Source organism: Dysidea avara, chromosome 4 (genome assembly GCF_963678975.1).
Source record: "Dysidea avara chromosome 4, odDysAvar1.4, whole genome shotgun sequence".
NCBI lineage: Eukaryota > Metazoa > Porifera > Demospongiae > Dictyoceratida > Dysideidae > Dysidea > Dysidea avara.
Window position 1 is genome coordinate 49,330,294 of NC_089275.1, and position 19,644 is coordinate 49,349,937.

The 19,644-nt window shown below is 37.5% G+C and overlaps 1 protein-coding gene across 1 annotated transcript in view; it reads left to right on the plus strand.

The window, feature by feature from the left end:
* Positions 1-19,176, plus strand: part of LOC136252620 (protein NLRC5-like) — a 34,685-nt gene extending 15,509 nt beyond the window's left edge. The window contains exons 2-5 of the mRNA XM_066045131.1: positions 11,709-11,762; positions 11,811-11,982; positions 12,199-12,315; positions 16,592-19,176. Coding sequence (XP_065901203.1) covers positions 11,910-11,982; positions 12,199-12,315; positions 16,592-18,471 — 2,070 coding nt within the window. The 5' untranslated portion in view covers positions 11,709-11,762; positions 11,811-11,909 and the 3' untranslated portion in view covers positions 18,472-19,176. The remainder of the gene's footprint in view (positions 1-11,708; positions 11,763-11,810; positions 11,983-12,198; positions 12,316-16,591) is intronic.
* Positions 19,177-19,644: the final 468 nt, after the last annotated feature.

Here is a 19,644-nt window from a genome sequence, read left to right on the forward strand (position 1 = left end):
TAATGGAACTCTGGAGTTTGCTCTTGTAAGCGCTTCAATTTATCCATGTTGAACCGCTGCTTAGTCTTTCTTCTCAAAGTTCTTAGGCATTTTATTTGGTGTCTTATAGTATTATTAAACCAGACTGGTTGGGTGTTATGCATAGCTGTTTTGGTTTTGGGAACAAATAAATCAATGGCAGTGTTTTTAATTGCGAGCCATGACAGTTCTACATCTAGAGAGTATAGAAAAGTCAGTGTCTAAAAAGTTAGCACACATCTCGATATAGTTTCCCTTGGCAAAGTTATATGTGTATTGCAAGCCTGCTCTCTCCTCTCTAGGCTTCAAAGAGGTACACACCTCAAATGTGATTGCATAATGGTCACTATGTATTAATGGTTTAGAAGTGTCAACTGAAAGAGAATGTACCAAATGTTCTGCATTGGTTAATACCAGGTTGAGTATATTTCCCTGTATGTGTCGGTTTATCAACTAACTGGTTCATGTTTAAATCAAAAACTTGCTCACAAAATTGGTTGGAAATAGTGGTACCTCCTGATAATGTTTCCCAGTTAATGTCACGGAGATTGAAGTCACCCACAACAATAATGGGAAGACAGGTGTCAGATAAGTTGGATAACTGTTTGCAGCAGTTGTTGACATAGCTTATAGAAGATTGAGGAGTGGCGTATATAACACTAATAATAATGGGATTCATGTGGTTTATTTCTACAGTTATTCCTTCAATGTCAGATAATGTATCAAGCATTTTACTAGATGTCATTCTTTACAGTTAACAGAACACCACCTCCACGAGAATTTCTATCCCTTCGATAAATGGTATAGCCCACTGGTAAAATTTCATTAACCCAGTAGTCAGATGATAGCCAAGTCTCTGTGATGCCTATAATGTCAGTAGATGAACCATAAACTATTGTTTGTAGTTCCTTAAGCTTATTACAAATACCACGTGCATTAAAATATAAAATTTTGAGTTTGGAATTACAATCTAGTCATGCATTAGTCTTACTGGGTTGTGGAGTGGACCCCTTTGCTCTTTTATCACCTTGATTTTCAACATCCATTACAACCGGGGTTGCTTCATTGGGAGTACTAGCAAACCTTAGGACATTGTTAATAACTTCTGCATGTACCTTGCCTGAAACAATTAATCTAGACTTTTGTAATTTGATATGCCGTCGGTCGGTACCTGCCTGGATTAGCTTCCAATGCTCCTTAAGTAACAGAGACTCACAGAGCCGTTCTTGTGGAGATAAGTCTGGTTTGATTTTCACTCCCTCTGGAAACTCTCCTCTGTAGGCCAACAGACTTATAACATCGGTTGTATTTAACTTGGCTAGGATAGGTCTTGGTTTCGTTGGGTTGCCTTTGTACTGAAGCAATCTCTGATAGATGCCCTGCTAATGTCAGGGTCAATTTTTGTTGAAAAGTGCAGTAGTTTCATCCAGATCTTTTTTAATACGCTGTAATCTAGGAAGATTTGTAGTGTATTCAGGTAGCCCATATACTATAACATTGTTTTTCCTACACTGTTGATCGTTTTGACCAGATAATGATGAATTGGGATGCCTGGCTGAGTTCTGGAGCATTGGCTGACTAGGAGCGGGTATATCAGAATGCTGGTTCTCCTTGCATGCTGTCATTAAAAGATGAACTTTTTATATTGGCCAACTCTTGTGTTAGTATGTTGACAGAGTTTTTAAGCTGAGCCACTTCACTTGATTGCTTCGAAAAGGCACAATATATACACAGAAATGGTGTTGAAACATCCATGTTTGTGATATTTACAAACATAGACACCGTTAGACCAGCACATTGCCAATGTAGCCAGGTTTTACACTGACCCTCACAATACACCGCTTCCTCGATCACCAGGATTTTGAGCACATTGCTCAATAATTTTCTTAGTACACACCCCACAATTAACCTCAGACCCCGATAACTTTTGCAATTGAATTTGGCGACTTTGCAATTGAATTCGTCCCGTTTGCAATTGAGTTCGTCGCTTTTGCAATTGAATTCGTCCCGTTTGCAATTGAATTCGTCGGTTTTGCAACTGAATTCGTCCCGTTTGCAATTGAATTCATCACTTTTGCAATAGAATTCTTCGCTTTTGCAGTTAAATTCATCTGTAACAAGAATGGCAGCTGGAGAAAACACGAAAACATGATGTAGCAGCTGCTACAAGAACTTGTTCAAGTACAACAGTAGTAAACAACTCTTTATAAGGCAATAATTCTTCCTCTACAGCCTATCCAGCAACATTCCAAACTCTACTACGCCATTCGCGATGGGTGTGGTCACTCACGAGCAAGCTAATTAACTTGTCAGACAGCTATCAACTTCGCATACTACCAGCTCCAATTACCTTCTAGTGTCTCAAGTGTAACTCTCCAAGGCATAAATAATTCATCTCTTAATGAATGGTTGGTTTCTAGGAGCCATTTTGTTTATGACGAATTGTAATGCAAACGTGACGAATTCTATTGCAAAACCAACGAATTCAATTGCAAACGGGACGAATTCAATTGCAAACGGGACGAATTCAATCGCAAAGGCGACGAATTCAATTGCAAAAACCTGTAATAAAACAAAGAAACAGTAGTGGAGCAAGCACTGTCCCTCAGGAACACCAGATGAGACACTACAGACATCACTTTTTTGACCATCAATTGTTGAGATCTATTCAAAGTAAAGTTCTTTATCCAGTCTAGTACATCTCCACGAATACCATAGTGATGAAGCTTGTGGAATAGGTGGTGATGGGACACTCTATCAAACGCTTTGGAGAAATCCAAAAATACCACATCAGACTGTTCTCCTCTATTAAGTGTTTCAGCGAAGTCGTTAACTGTCAGTATGAACTGGGACTCACACGATCTTGATTGACGAAATCCATGTTGTTGGTCGCATAAAATTCTATGGTGAGATAGATGGGAGAATATATGTGAGTACACTATATGTTCCAGAATTTTAGAGCATATACAAGTTAAGGATACAGGTCTGTAGTTATTAAGAGCAGCACGATTGCCCTTGTAAAGATGGGTACAATATATGCTCTTTTCCAATCTGTAGGTAACGAGCACTGATGTAATGATGCTTGGTAAATGAGAGTAAGTGATGGGGCAAGAAGATCACTGGTTTTCTTTAACAGTTGTGCTAATATTTGTAAATACATTACATAAATCATTTATGCTCTGAATATTGTTTGGGGGTCTGTAGAATGAACAAATTATCACAGATTGATGGCGGTTTAGGGTAACGTGACAGACTACAGTTTCAGAATTAGTATCAAATGTTAGTTCTTGACAGTTTATTGAGTCCCAGCATGCTAAAAGTACCCCACCATAACCGTCACCTCTATCCTTTCTGAAAACATGGTAGCCATTAGGAAAGAACTCATTGTTGTAAACATTAGGTGATAACCACATTTCAGATACTGCTACAATGTCAGGGTCATGTTCGTCTAGTGGTAAAGCAAAGAAGGCACGTTTTGATTTACTATTTAAAGAAATCAATTTAAGTATATGAATACATTTGGAATTCATAGTGGGGGGATTTGGCAAGAATCAGGCAATAGAGAGTCATTTATATTATGAGTGTGAGAACTATCAGGAACGCTGAGTCGATGTACTGGAATTGTTGGAGGCAGAGGGTTGAACACGACGAGTCACAGTAACAATAACACCATTACGGATTGCCAGATTCTGTTCACCATTTGATCTTCTGTGCTTCAATTCATTTACTAGCTTCTGATGTTTCTCTTGTTCCATTTTTGTTCTATCTGGAGCCAGGTACACATTCTTATATTGGTCAAAATTACGGAGCTTTCCAGATTGAGACAAGAGTGTGCCTTTGACAACCACATCATCGAAACTAATCAGTAAGGGTCTTGGTTTGGACTCATTCCTGCGACCAAGGCGACTGATTCTAGATAAATTGACATCATGACCAAAGACAGTGTTAAGTAGTTCTTTAATCTTTGGTGTGTCAGCCTTGGAGTCAGACGGTTCAATTAGATTGTAAACAATCAAGTTTTTGCTTCTCCGTTCTCTGTCAGCCAACTCATCCAATATATTCAGTGTGGTTGTAGCAGAGGTTGTTGTAGAGGAGTGGTCGTTTGTTTCAGTGTGAGTAATTGATGACTCTGTAACAGAGTCGATCTCCATCTGTAAATTGTTATTCTTGGAGAGGAGACTTTCAATCTTTAAGGACAAATCATTGACCAGCTGTGTTAGAGAGACATATTTAGATGAAAGTGACTGAACCGATTTATTAATTTCTTCAACCGGAGGAGATTCACTTCATGATAACTTCCAATCTGAAACTAGTTGTTTTATTCTACTGTTACAGCAGTTAAATTCACAGTAATATGATACATTGGTAACCCTCAAGAATACAGCATTCAACTTTTCATATAACTCACTTGAGATACCTTCACACTCACTGTGTACCCAGCAGTGACACAAATCGCACTGTAATGCTTTACTTTCAGCAGTACAATCCTCGTTGCAGTGAGGGCATTCCCCACCAGGTAGACTATGAAGCCTGCTGTCGTTGGGCTCGGCTGGAGATGGTGGTGACTCAATAGACTTACCCTTAGGCTTTTTAGTTGGGGGAGTGTCTCCACCCGGTCTCTCAGAACGTTTAGTCGACATTCGCGTTTCGTCGCCGATTCTAAATAGAGAGCACCACAGAAAAATAGCTCATATAACGATGTAACTGGCCTTAGAAGGTACCGTTTTCCAAGAGATGCCACGGTACCACAGCGTTTTCATGTGATATTAATAAAAGGATTGATGAAACGACTTCGCCAAAAGTATACAACTCCAATCACGTGATTTAAAAAAAAAATTTTTTATACTTCTGGTGAATGTGACAGAAAAGTATTTCCAATATCACTATCAACACTAGTCACCAGGCACCATATCATATCAATATGTCACAAGATATGATGTGTGACTGACCTCCTTTGAGCTGTGCTTGCCATTATACATTGGTAAGTGCAGGGATAGGCCTGGAATTAAATAGGCTCAAAAATTTGGCCAAAATGCTTTCAGGCAAAATTCTCACCTATTATGCTCTTCAGTGTTCCCATTATGCTTGCATTGTGCTCCTAGGTTAGTAACATTTGATTATCATTTCAACATTTGATTATTTTGGAACATTTTAATTAGTGAATGCTCTATTAGAGTATTTCCCTACAAAGTGACTGTTCTATTAGAGAGTATCGATCTAAGGAGCTATATACAAAATTTGCAGTTCCACTGACTGCTCTATTAGGGAGTATCGATTTATTTTCAAGGAATTAAGCTCCATAGTTTGAAATATTCACCTAAAATGCTAGTATTATGCTGGCATACCACTCCAGTCATGCCTTGCAGCATACATGGTGATATCTCTTTTATGTAGGCTATACATGTACTGCAGCTTTATTTGATAATATTTTAACTTATGCATATTACATTGACAACAAAGTTTTGCACTTTAACATAGGCATAGCGATAGATGGGGGCTCTAGACTCTCAGTTTGGTAGAGCACAGTGACAAAGAGCAAAAAAAAAAAAAAAAAAAAAAAAAAGGTTGACACCTGCTAAGAATGGCAAAATAATATAGATAACATAGATTGTAAGCACATAAAAATCCTTTTTTACAACTTCATAGTTTGCTACACTGCTTCTCTGAATACTGTGACTGCTTTATTAGAGTAATTGACTGCTCTATTAGAGTATCTCAATCTTTTTGAATTTACAATCAGAAAATCGCAAGGGGGCTTGCCCCCACCCCTGGGTTGTTACGCCTATGTTTTATAACAGTAGCATTGGTACTTACCCTACAATGCATGCATAGAAATTTGCCATTTTATCTTGTTATTTAAACAGGGAGACAGCATCAGCTGAAGCTGTTTTTCAGCTGTTCCCTGGACAAGCATGCATCAATTATTACAACAATAACAATATTAAATAAGCTACTTTAAAGCTATTTAATGACTTCATTCCAGTTAATGAGGTGGGCAGGCTGTTCCAATATTGTGTATTATAAGTGCACTAAGCGCTATGGTGCAGGACCATCTCCACATAATGTAATGGAAACCAAGCATTAAAATTCATGTAGCTATGTTGCATGTATATGGTTGTCACTTTTAAAGAACATGAAGCTCATCCTGCAAGTACACTGAAATGACAGATAATTTTAAATAGTAGAGCTGTGTGTAGCTACATAAGCAAAGACAACTGTAATATTGTACCACTTTCACACCTCAGATCAAAGGAAAGCCAGTGCGTATATATCACATATCGCACTGACTCAAAATGTTAACGAGATATACACACTGCTACCAGTGCATATATCTCGTTAAGGCAGTGCGTATATCTCGTTACACACTGCCTTAATGAGATATACGTACTGCCACCAGTGCACCAGTGCGTATACGTATATCTCGTTAACTTGAGACATTGCACACCTAATAGGAGTGCACACTATATCCAGAAATCATTAAATTTCTTTGATGTTATACTGTTATCCTCTTCTCTTATATAGGGAATCAAGCAAGCTGTGATTGTGGGATTGAATTCTGCCAAATAACCTGTGATTGTGGGATTCAATTTTAATACATCAACAGTAGTTTGTTTTTACTTTTGTAAATGTAGCAATTAAAGTAACATAATTAACACTAGTCTTTTAAAATTGCTATATTAGCAATAATAAAATCAAACTACTGTTTGATGCATTAAAATTGAATCCCACAATCACAATTTGTTTGGCAAAATTCAATCCCACAATCACAGCTTACTTGTTTCCCTATATAAGAGAACGGTATAGCAACTAAAGGTTTTGCCAATTAGGTGGGTCTACATGCTAAAGTAGAACATATTAGTTATACCACGGGCACTCGTGCTTTGCCTGTATATATGCACTCGCAATCGGGCCTGCGGCCCTTGTGCTTCTGCGTATATATCAGGCAAAGCACTCGTACCCATGGTATAACTATTACATGTCTACCACACAGGTGCAAACTATACTATGTGGTGTTAGTATAGTACCTGTCATGTAGGCCATACATTCAATAGTACATATCAAATTCTGACATTTAACTTACTGACAACAAAAAGAAATGAATTTGTACTGCATAATGTAGGATGAAGTACCTGCCTACGGTGTAGGCTGAGTTTTGTATGTTAACAATACTACACTCCCTCCTGTTTCCTTTATCTCACTGCAACCTACACATATTGTCTGCTATTATCACAAAATATTTTCATACAATTTACGTGAATGACTGCTCTATTAAAGTAGTTCGATCTTATGTAAAAATAATTTTCTTGTAAGAAATTTTTGTACAAGTTTCGCATAGCTACAAAAATTGTTTTACAATGAAAAAAAAGAGATCACGGCACTTACATGGAAAGTACATAGCATAACATATCTCCCTAATTTATAATAAAAATCTCTAATACAGTGGTCAGAGAGAAAGACATCACAAGAATTTTAAAACCCTCTCACAAAAACAGCCAGATTAAAGACAAACTGTCACAAGTGTCTAATTAACGCACACTGACATGTTCAGTGACTTATTTGGTCACAAAACCTCTAATATAGTTGTCACAAAATATACATACCATTTGAATAGAGTACACAGACGCTGCTAGGGTACAAGAATTCAGACTGTTCAACTTTCAGGTACTTCAACTCTTTAATGTCGGATGATTTTTCAGACAGCTGAATATCAAGCATCTCCAGTAACCACATCAACTGGTCCCTTCTCCAGTTGACCCTTGATGGCTCTGAATAACATGTACAATGGCTGACCAACATGATCCTGAGATAGGGAACAATTTTTTGTAGCAACCTATTGGAAGCATTTTGGGCTTGGTTATACTTACCAAGGAACTTGTAACAAGGCATATGTAGCTTGGGCTCCCTTACTCTTCTAGACACACCACTGCTTCATCACCTAGGTCTTGTAGTGAGCATAGCAACCATCCAGACAACCATATGCATTTGCAAGGTAAAACAATTTACCTGAGTACTGCATGACATCAAGATACCCTAATAGAATAATTGGCAGTTTTATAGAACAGTCATGTCACATATGTGCCATCTCCCACAATTTTTCTACTTATTCCATCAAATGTGAAATAGTGAGGTGGATTAACTGAAAAATACATAACTATTGTGCATTTAATGATAAAAGCACCAAATTTGGCACAGAGGTAGAGGATCACCTTACAAACAAATCTGGATATTGGGACAATGCAGACCACGCCCCCTTTGATAGGTTTCGCCCACTCAACTGCACTAACAAAATAATAAATGTTTAATTGAACAATAAACAAAGAAAATGACAAACTGAACATGAACTCTCTACCATACGATGCAGAATTACACTACTTTACCTATTTTGGCATAGCAGACATAACCAAAATGTACTCTGTGTGTAGTATTTCTACTGAGAACATTGTTGTGACAGTATAACTATGAACAACTACATTATTAGACTCTCATCAGTTGTAAACTCTTTGATGTTTTTGCAATCATGCATGTAGATGCTCTTATATACTTTAATTCATTTAAAAAGTGTTAAAGGTAAGAACACATACTGTACATACTAGGAAATATGTGAACAGTTTTGCAAAAAAAGGTACCTTTTTCACACACAAAATTCCATTTTGTGAACTATGAAACTTCGTAACATTTCTATTATTGCATATAATTGCCCATGAGTGCAGTTAAAGTATCTGGCTGCAGTTTGAAACTAAGAGGAAGTTAATTAGTATAAGGAGTCAAGTGTTACATCGTTTTGTTTGCTGGCATGTAAAATGTGTGAAAAGGTACCTTTTTTGCAAATCCAGTCAAAAATCTATTCTGCCATCCCCTATATAACGTCCTGTATTATTTACATATACTGTACATATGGTCAAGGTAAACATTGTTGTACTGGGTTCTAATTGGATTATAAGAAAACCACTGCATGCATATGTATGCTTACTATGGCTAGCAGGGAGGAGAAAAAGATTATTTCTGACAACTCACTGGAAATTTGTGAAAAAGATTTAACTTTCCAAAATATATGGCCAGTTATGATCTGCACATGCATGGTGGATGACATCATTGTTTTGGCTGGTAACTAGCTACATTTGATGCAAAACAGGTACATCTGGTGAACATAATGTATGCAAGGAAACAGTTCTGACCAAGTAAAATTTATTAATATTTTGGTCCCTTGTATAATATAATTCACTGCCACAGTAGCTATATAGTGTCTTCAGATCTGTTTACTGATGTTAGAGGTCAGAAGAGAGATATTTTAATGGCATGTGAGGAAAATATTGGCCCTGGCGAAGGCCCACACCAAAGCTTGTGAGTTGGATAGTGACAATAATACCATTAACCTTGCACAAACACTTAACGATTGTTCATAACTGGTTGGAAAGGTAAACCTTTTTCAGGGGTTCCAGTGGATTAATCTTCTTACAGGCCGAGGGTATTTGGTGATCTCAGATAAACTGTCCTCCGTTAAAATTTACTAGTACATTACACTCAAAATCAACGTACTATAACAGAGCAATCAAATATTCAATATTATACAGTCGGTTATTCTCAACTTAAAACAATTCAACAAAAATTGCTGAAATATCACCATATTAAAGTATTTAGCTATTTAAGTGCAAATTTTTTTCTATAGAGCATTTACCCACACTCCCTAGCTTTTGCATACTTCCCATGCAGGATGTGTTTCAGAAATATACACTATACACTGAATAGAAAAGAGTCCTGCTAAGAATCCTGGTTATGGGTCTGTGCTAGCCTCAGTAAACATGGTACTTGAAAATCCCAATTAAAGACTAATGTGGAGACACAAATACTGTAGCATCATCCATTGCACAGCTATACATACTGAAATCTGAAATTTAGGCTGTGATGTTTCGGATTGTTTCCAGGACATAGTAAGAAGATGCATGGAATACCTGAAAATGCACTGCCAGAGCTTACAATTATTGCACCGTTTATTTCGTATTGTATACCAAATGAGCCACTGGAACATGTTACACACATTATTCAGAGGTTTGTCATCCTTCTGTATGACAGGACCAGTAAATGTGCAGATTATGGTTCATATAGGTCAGCTTCTGTCCATATTCAGCCCCAGTTGGTGGTTCAGGAACTGCTAACAGTGGCTGCCTCCATACATGGCTTCCCTGACCCTCTCTGTTGTTCTAGAGTGGCCTTGATTGGTGAGATCTGCAGATTCCATTGTGAAAATTTTTTTGTCAGGTTTTGTCAATGTGCAAGTTTGCTATGTGCAAGAAGGATGCACTTGAATACACAACATTGTGTTTGATCACACACTTTGAAGTCTGAAGATAACATAATAGCCAAGCGTGTACCTAGTTAAATTTTTGTAAACTAGCTACTGAGTCCATGTATTCACCACAGAGTCTATGTATGCGTAGGTAATTACAAATTATAGAATAATTTGAATTCATATACAGTATGTAATAAGACAAGATTCATAATACTTATAGTATTACTGTAATTATTGCTTTTTCATGGTTTTGGTGGTATATCTTAAAGTGGGTGGGGCTTCCAATTACTTTATAAACCAGATAGCTATGTTTATCACTAAATGTATATATATGGTATTAGTATAATCTACGTATGTAAGTAATTGTAAACCACAAAATTCATGTACGTAATAAGACAATTAGCTAGGTTCACCATATTTTTGTATTGCTTTTGCATGGTTTTAGTGGTATATCTAAAAATGGGTAGAGCTTGCAATGGCCTTATCACTAAATGTATAGCTATATACATATACGTACACACAATGGTTTTCTTATAGTCTAACGCACTACTGTGAAGTGTATAATACAGTACATGTACATAATACAGGACATTATATTACGGTTGAGTAGATATTTTCTAGTATGTACAGTATGTGTTCTTACCTTTAACACTTCTTAAATGAATTAAAATGTATCAGAGCATCTACATGATCGCAAAAAAAAAACAAACGAGTTCACAACTGATGAGAGTCTAATAATGTAGTCATTCATACTAAGTCATTGAAACAATGTTCTTGGTAGAAATACTACACACAGAGTGCATTTTGGCAATGTCTGCTATACCAAAATATGTAAATTAGTGTAATTTTATGTCATATGGTAGAGAGTTCATGTTCGGTTCGTCATTTTTCTTTGTTTATTGTGTGATTAAGCATTAGTATTTTGATAGTGCTGATGAATGGGATGAACCTATCAAAAGGGGCGTGGTCTGCATTGGCCCAATATCCAGATTTGTTTGTAAGGTGATCCTCTACCTCTGTGCCAAATTTGGTGCTTCTATCACTAAAACGCACAATTTTATAGCTAATGCACTTCACTAAAAGAATGATTATAATTTATAGCTGCCTAAGTGTAGCTGATTCTATTCCATTGATGATGAATTTCAGTTGACCAGACCAAATTTAGTTGGCCTGGGGCAGACCAATAATTGGATGACTGAATTGGTCTATCTGGACTGATTTTCACCCTAAACCAAACTTTTTGTTATGGTCCTGTCCCATATCTCCTGCAGTGTAATACATGGTGTATGCTCCATTGTTGGAATGCAAATCCAACACAGGGAACCCTGACCCTGCTAATGAAATAGCTTCTGAGATCAAAATACCATAATGCGTGTAAATGCAATTACATCTACCTTCATAGGTTGCTAAACTGAACTTGTGTTGAGAATGGCTGAAGTGAGGATCAATGCAAGTGGTGAGTAAGTGTGACACTGTCATATAGACATTATCTATGATACTGTAGGTTGTGATCGTCCGGTATTGAGAGATCTAGTAAATCACGTGATACCATCAGTAGCAAACCACTGGTATGACCTAGGACTACAGTTACTGGACCCAAAATATGAAAATGAACTGGACATCATTGAAGCAACTGAACAATGTGGCCAGTAACATTAAACAACTGTTAGGACCAGGTGAGTGTATTTGTAACATGCAATAGACCATTCTGCCATGTTAGGATTTTATTTCACGTCTCTTGTCACTCTTGGACACTTGTAAGACTGTTCCCAGAGCTCATGTCCTCTTGTGTACCAACATGAATTAATTTACACTACATATACATTTAGAAATTTAACTGTGAAAATATAATTATCAAGTATGCTCATGTGATCCATTATTGACCACACCAGTTAACCATTCATCATCTACTGATGACTCAACTGATGAACCAGTAGCTACTGAGAGAGGAAGAAAGAAGACAAAGTCTAAAAAGGGAAAGAAGAATACACCAGTCAGAACTCAATCAGGTTACTACAGTTACATCATACAGTTAGTTACATCATATGGTAGTACTGCACAGTAGCATTCATGGAGGTTTGGGTTTCCCTGCCAAAATATCACCAAAATAACTAAGCCTTGCATTTCCATCACAACATACAATTAAACCCAAAATGTCTTAAGAGTGACCCCAAACCCTTCCAGCAAATTATCCATAAAAATATTAGCAATATCATACTTATTTTAAATTTTCTACTACTTGACTAACTGACTGTCTGATGTCTTCAGCCAAGCAAAATTTTTACTATAGTTAAGTATATAGGCTTGAATTATTCACTATTTGATGTCACTCATGCCTTTTAACCAACTGAAGTACATACAATGCATGCATCATGGACTTTCCTTTGTCCTTGTTTGTGTTCCATTTCTCTGTCCACTACCACAAAGCTGTTGATTTGTTGTAATACATGATGGCTTTAGTATGTAGTGCAACTGGATTGATTGTAGAGGCACTTCTCGTACTCTTCTTCAATTGCATCACTGCATAACACATGGAACATAGCTGAAACTAAAGTGAAATGGCCACTTTATTATTCAGTTTTATTATTCAGTAATTGATAGTTGGGACATATGTTCAGTCGTAATTCTGTGACTAGATCAGTTGTAGAGGCTTTTCTCGTACTATTGTTCATTGGTAATCGGTGGAGTAAATAGCTAAAAATGAAGCAGGATATATAGCCACTGTACATTTCAGTAATTGATAGTTTGGGCATGCATTCACTCACATATTCTGTGTCTAGTATCATTCTTTTCTTTGATGTGGTATGCACTAGTACACCGGCAGTCATAAAAAATAATTATGTTACAAAAGTTAAACAAACAAAAATGGGAAATTTTATATTTGAGCAGGTATCATAGAAATAAAAGCAATGAAGCAAGGTTATTGCTAGTAGAGGTTTAATCCCTATTTCAGTCATGGCTGCAGGGTAAGTAGCATGACTGAAGTAGGGATTAAATGTCCACTAGTATAGCTACAGGTGTAAATGACCTAGCTTGTTTCATTGCTTCTTTATATCTGTGATCCTTACTCACATGTAAAATTGTTATATATTAAGGATCACGGAGATTTGGGTTTTCCTAGCCAAAAATTCACCGAAAAACCAGCTTCACAACTCCATCCTGGCACCTTGGCAGTATTGGTTAGGTATAATCAAGCCCAAAAGTGCCTTCAGTACGATCCTAAAGACTTCTAATAAATTGTTACAAAATTTTTTAAAAATTATTCAATGAAATTTTCTACTGCCTGCCTGCCTGCCTGCCTGCCTGCCTGCCTGCCTGCCTGCCTGCCTGCCTGCCTGCCTGCCTGCCTGCCTGCCTGCCTGCCTGCCTGCCTGCCTGCCTGCCTGCCTGCCTGCCTGCCTGCCTGCCTGCCTGCCTGCCTGCCTGCCTGCCTGCCTGCCTGCCTGCCTGCCTGCCTGCCTGGCTGCCTGCCTGCCTGCCTGCCTGCCTGGCTGCCTGCCTGCCTGCCTTCCCACCCGCCTGCCCGCACGCCCGCCTGCCTGCCTGCATCTACCAGCCTGACCACAGTCACAAGGCTGGAGGTAAAATGAAGTAGTGCATGGCCACCACTTTACACTACAATAACAACCTCATCAGTGACATGTGCTTTTCGGGGTTCTGATGAGTGTGTGCTCTGCACCTTGTCTTTCCTTTATCTTCAATATAGCTGGCATTGTTTGCTTATGACAGAATATTACTTATTTGATGATGTAAAAATAATAAAGTAGTGGATGAACATTTCTAAAACAAGGTAAATTATAATTACTGCTGGGAAAGTCATAAGCAGGTGGATTATCGGAACGTAACCATCATGGTAATCAAAGTGCTACACAGTGATTGTCAACAGGCACTTGTTTAATCCTCTGCCACACTTTTGTGTAGAATTGAATGTATAATATATAGATGTCACAAAATTAACCTAGTATATAAAAGTCACCAAGAAGTAAAACAAGTGCGCAAAAAAAAACTTTGAAAACATTTTTCATGATTCGAGCAAGGTTCTGGGTCCTCCACATTCAATTCCCAAATTCTTCACCATGCAGCAAACCACTGTTGTCATCTGTCTTAATTTCTACTGTATAAATATAAAAGTTCCAGTTTAAATCTACTCAATTAGTAGCCAATGGAAAATAATATTAGTATTAGTATTAGATAATGGACAACGTACAATCAAAATAAAATTTAAGAATTAATAGACCAAGGGCCTTTTAGTCTGTCCATATCCACTTTCTTTCCAGTATTGATCGAGATTGTTCTTAAACTTATTTAGATTATTGGATGTAATCACAGATTGGGGTAGAGAATTCCACTGATTAACTACTCGATTAGTAAAAAAATTTAGTCTTGGATTTATCCTGCAATGTTTTTGTTATTATAGGTAATAATTGTAGAACTCACATGAGTGAGTATTGCACTGTATATAGCTCCTTAAATCAATACTCTCTAATATAACAGTCACTTTGTAGTGAAATACTCAAATAAAGCATTCCCTGACCAAAACATTTCAAGATAATTGTTAGTACTGTTGTTAACCTAGGAGCATAGAGCATGCATGATAGGAACACTGAAGAGCATGCATGATAAGTGAAAATATCTGAAAGCATTTTGGGAAAAATTTTGAGCATATCTGACTCAGGCCTACACCTATGGATGAACACGAAGCTCCAACACTAGGTGCAGCTATACTAGAGAATAATTGTTAGAAGTTTGTCAACTTTGCTATATAGGCCCGAAGTTTCATGTAGTACATGGCCAATAATAATGTAGATCTCACTATGGTTGCCAAGAGAAAAGTCTTCTGAGCATGGAAATCATGCTCCACATGGAGGATTTGCACAGGAATCTGACTCCAATATTGGTACACCTGTGGCTGTCAATCACACCACTTCAAGACAGTTAATCCATGAGCACATTCATGATTAGGTTTTCTATACACTTAAATACATATTAATAATAAACGTTTTTTGAGAAGTTTTATTAACCGTATGCGTCTAACAACCAGACTCTACAGTACTAGTACTTTTAATACAAGTTTAAGGAAACATTAGGAATTTTAAGTTTGATTAGGAATCACAGAAAAAAGTAGGGAAACAAGAGAGGTCGCCTACACCTGCAGATATACTACTGAACATTTAATCCCTTATTCAGCCTATAGACTAAACTTGTTTGTTTACTTTTTTGAAACATTATTATGACTGGTGAGCCCACGTATCTACCGCATCAAAAGGAAGGATGGCACCAGAATTAATGTTTTCGTCTGAACGTGCACCCCAGCTATCAAATACTGCTTCAAAAATGTAGTGGTCATTACGCTTCGCTTTCAGCTACATTCAGCCCATTACACAGCGCTACAGACGAAAAACAGTAGAAGAAGACTTCAAGAAGTGCCTCTGCAACAATCCAGTCACCACGAAAATGCGATGATTCATGTGCCCCCAGCTATCAATTACTGCCTCGAAAGCACTTCACTTTCAGCTATGTTCAGCCCATTACAAAGCGTCACAAACGAAGAACAGTGTTAGAATCGTATCTGCAATCAATCCAGTCACCATAGAAAATAGGGACAATTCCCATTTACAAACGTACTGTACAGAAGCCATGCATCGTGCTACCGCAAATCGACACCTTAGTAAAAAGAAATGGGACACAAAGGAGGACAAAGGTAAGTCCATGATGCATGCATTGTACATACTGTGGTATGCCAAAAAGCATGTCTCGGGACAAAGCGATGTCAAACAATGAAAAAGTCAAGCCCATAGCCTTAGCCATTATTGAGTTGCACTTGCCTGAAGGCAGGCAGGCAGGCACGCACGCATGCACGCACGCATGCACGTAGGAAGATGAAAATTTGAGTTTCCATGTTTTTCTATATCCGGCCACATGTAAGTGCTTTCTTGTTTTTAATGCTTTATTTGATGTTAGATGGACTAATATTATTCCGTTAAGGTGATTTTTTGCCAGGTAAGATGTCTTTAAGATGATTTTAAAAGGTGGAATTTTAGGCAGCGTACATCAATTTTGAGGGGATCCTACATAAGTACTATATACCATACCCAAATGCACTTACCTGCTTAATAAGGTCACTGTGTAACAAGGTCATCTGTCTAAACCAGCCAACTTGATAATCCCCTAATGTGTTATTTGTAACTAAAACTGCTATGTAACTATGTACTTGCATGATAAGGTCAGGCTTTAGTGATTAGAGCTGAAATGACTGACACATAACTTCCTTGTTTATATCTGTAGTGGTTGACTGGCTGAGTGAGTTCATGAAGGGACAATATTACAACATGAAACTTAAGAAACGTAAAGAAGAAAATGACCCCTGGCCACCTGTTAAAACCAAAGGCTACATAACATTAGCACTAATGTATCAGAAAGATTTACAAACAAGAACAGAAACAACAGAAACAATTTTCTTACGTACAAAAGGAGATATTTCTGACATACCTAAAAAACTGAACTCTCAAAAGTTAACAGAGATCACACAAATATTCAGCTCTCAATCTGGCAGTATCCCTAACAGTATCCTCATTGAGGGTCATCCTGGAATAGGAAAGACAACTCTTGTTAAAGAGATTTGTGTTGAATGGGCTGAGGGTAAGCTTCTCACCTCTGACAAACTGGTACTCCTCTTTTTGTTAAGAGATCCTAATATACAGAGAATTACTAATGTACAACAACTGATAGAACACTTCACACAGTCAACCAGTAAGGTAACACAACTACACAGTTATTTAGAAGACAATCATGGAGCTGATGTCATCTTGATCATTGATGGCTTTGATGAACTGAGTAATGAATTACGTCGTGAATCATTTTTAGTCAAACTGGTTCATAAAAAAGTTGTACCCAAAGCTAGGATAGTGGTAACATCACGACCCACTGCTTCTGTTTGCCTTCATGATGTTGTAGATAGAAGAATTGAAATTCTTGGATTTGACCAGACCAGCAGAATGGAATATGCCAAGGAAGCCTTACAGGATTCTCCCTCAAAGCTGGAGAAGTTACAGAAACATTTTCAACAATATCCAAATATTGACGCCATTTGTTATATTCCTTTAATTATGTCCATCATTGTATTCCTTTGTATGTGTCAACCAGAGGACTTGCCATCAACTACTTCTACAATGTATCACAGTTTTGTCTTACACACAATTTGTCACTACCTGAAGAGGACAGGGAAGATTGCTGAAGATGAACACATCAACAAAATGGAACACTTACCACAGCCAGTCCAACAAGTACTAAAACAACTACAGAAAGTTGCATTTGATGGTCTTGTAGAGGACAAAATAGTATTCACAATGGATGACTTACCTGACATGTGCAGGGATGATCCCACTTGTTATGGACTATTACAATCTGTTGAATGTTATTGTTTAGATGAAATTGGTACACCAACCAAATCCTTCAACTTCCTACACTTGGGAATACAAGAATATTTTGCTGCCAAATATGTAGCAACCTTACCAGAGGATGAGGTGTACATATTAATGAAGGAGTCATTTCTTGTTACTGAGCATGGTAAACCTGATCCTGATAGTAAGAGTGTCCGCCTCTCCAACATGTGGATCATGTATTGTGGTACAACCAGTGGACAGTGTAATTCTTTAAGACACTACCTGTCAACCTTTAAACAGCATAATATGATCAGAAATATTTCACTTCTACAGACTGGACCATCTGATGATAATCAACAAGGATCAACTTCTGCTGATCAGGAAATATCTAACACTCTACCTATCTCACAAGACATCTTGGAGTACCCAGTAATGGTACTTTACTTGTTCCAGTGTTTCCAAGAGGCTCAGGATGACAAGTTATGTGACCTCTTGTCAAAATCATTTGGTAGTGGTGAGATTGATCTCAGTGACTACAGTCTCCTCCCACACCAGCTGGTGTCCCTGGGATTCTTCCTATCAAGATCACTCAGGAAATGGAATGAACTGAACTTGGACGAGTGTTACATTGGAGATCACGGAATTAGCCTACTACACCGCTACATTTGTGGAGATAAAACAAACAAACAAGAAATAACAACAGTTGATCTGACCTTACTGGAGCATCATCACCTCTCATTGGTGACATCATCACTTACCTTAAGCCACATACTCTGTTGTTAGGTGACAACAATATTACTAATGTGAGGGACATCTCCACTGCAGTAATAAACACTAACACAGTCAAAGTGTTGCACATGAGGGATAATGACCTCACATCACAAGAAGCATCAGCAATATCTGATATGATGACCTGTTTGGAGGAGTTGGACATCAATCTCAATGAATTTGGTGATGATGGAGCAATGATAATATCACAAGGAATAACAAAAACCAACACACTGAGAGTATTGAACATCTGTGGCAACAATATCACATCCACAGGAGCTACAGCAATTGCAAACAGTTTACTACACAACACCTCACTGGAGGTATTAGGCATGAGTTTCTATGCTATAAGTCAAGATGGAGTGATAGCAATTGCTCAAGCCATTACTAATAACAAGACACTAAAGAAACTGTCACTGTGGGGTGATGATGATACAATAGATGAAGTTTCAGTCATGATAATAATGAGGAGCCTATACCATAATAATTCTATCACTAAACTGGAGCTTCATTGGAGACTAATAGATAGTGATGATGTGAAGAGAGAAGTTGAACACATTAATAGTACAAGAAGCAAATGTAATGTACTAGAATTAAAAGTTGGCTATGATTTGTAACCTCTTCCGATCATCTAGTCACCCACTCTTCTGCAACATCAACACATTACCATAGTAACCATTAAAAAGTTATATTACACATATTAATACTCATTACATTATAGTACAGTACAATAACTATATAGTGTGGCTTGTTTGTAGCTGAACTTTCTACAGGATGTTCTGTTTATAGCTGAGTTCTCTATAGGGTGACTTGTTTGTAACTAAACTCTCTACAGGACTTATAATTATTGTAGCTGATCTCTCTACAGGGTGGCTTGGTTCAGTGTCGGGAGTAACGCGTTACATATGTAACACATTACGTAATATTATTGTGGTAACTACCCCGGTAAGTAATATAACGAAATACGCTATAAAAACAGATAATATAACTCAAGTTACTTTACAATACAAATGTAATCCATTACCTAAGTAATATAGTTATTGCAACGAATCTAATATTACGTATTATTATTAGGCTACTCCAAATAAATTCTCTGTTTCCCGTCCTGTGCTCGGGCATATTTGCATGTGGGCGGGCGGTCCATTTCCATTATTTCATTATAAGATTGGCAGCTTTTCAAGCCATTAT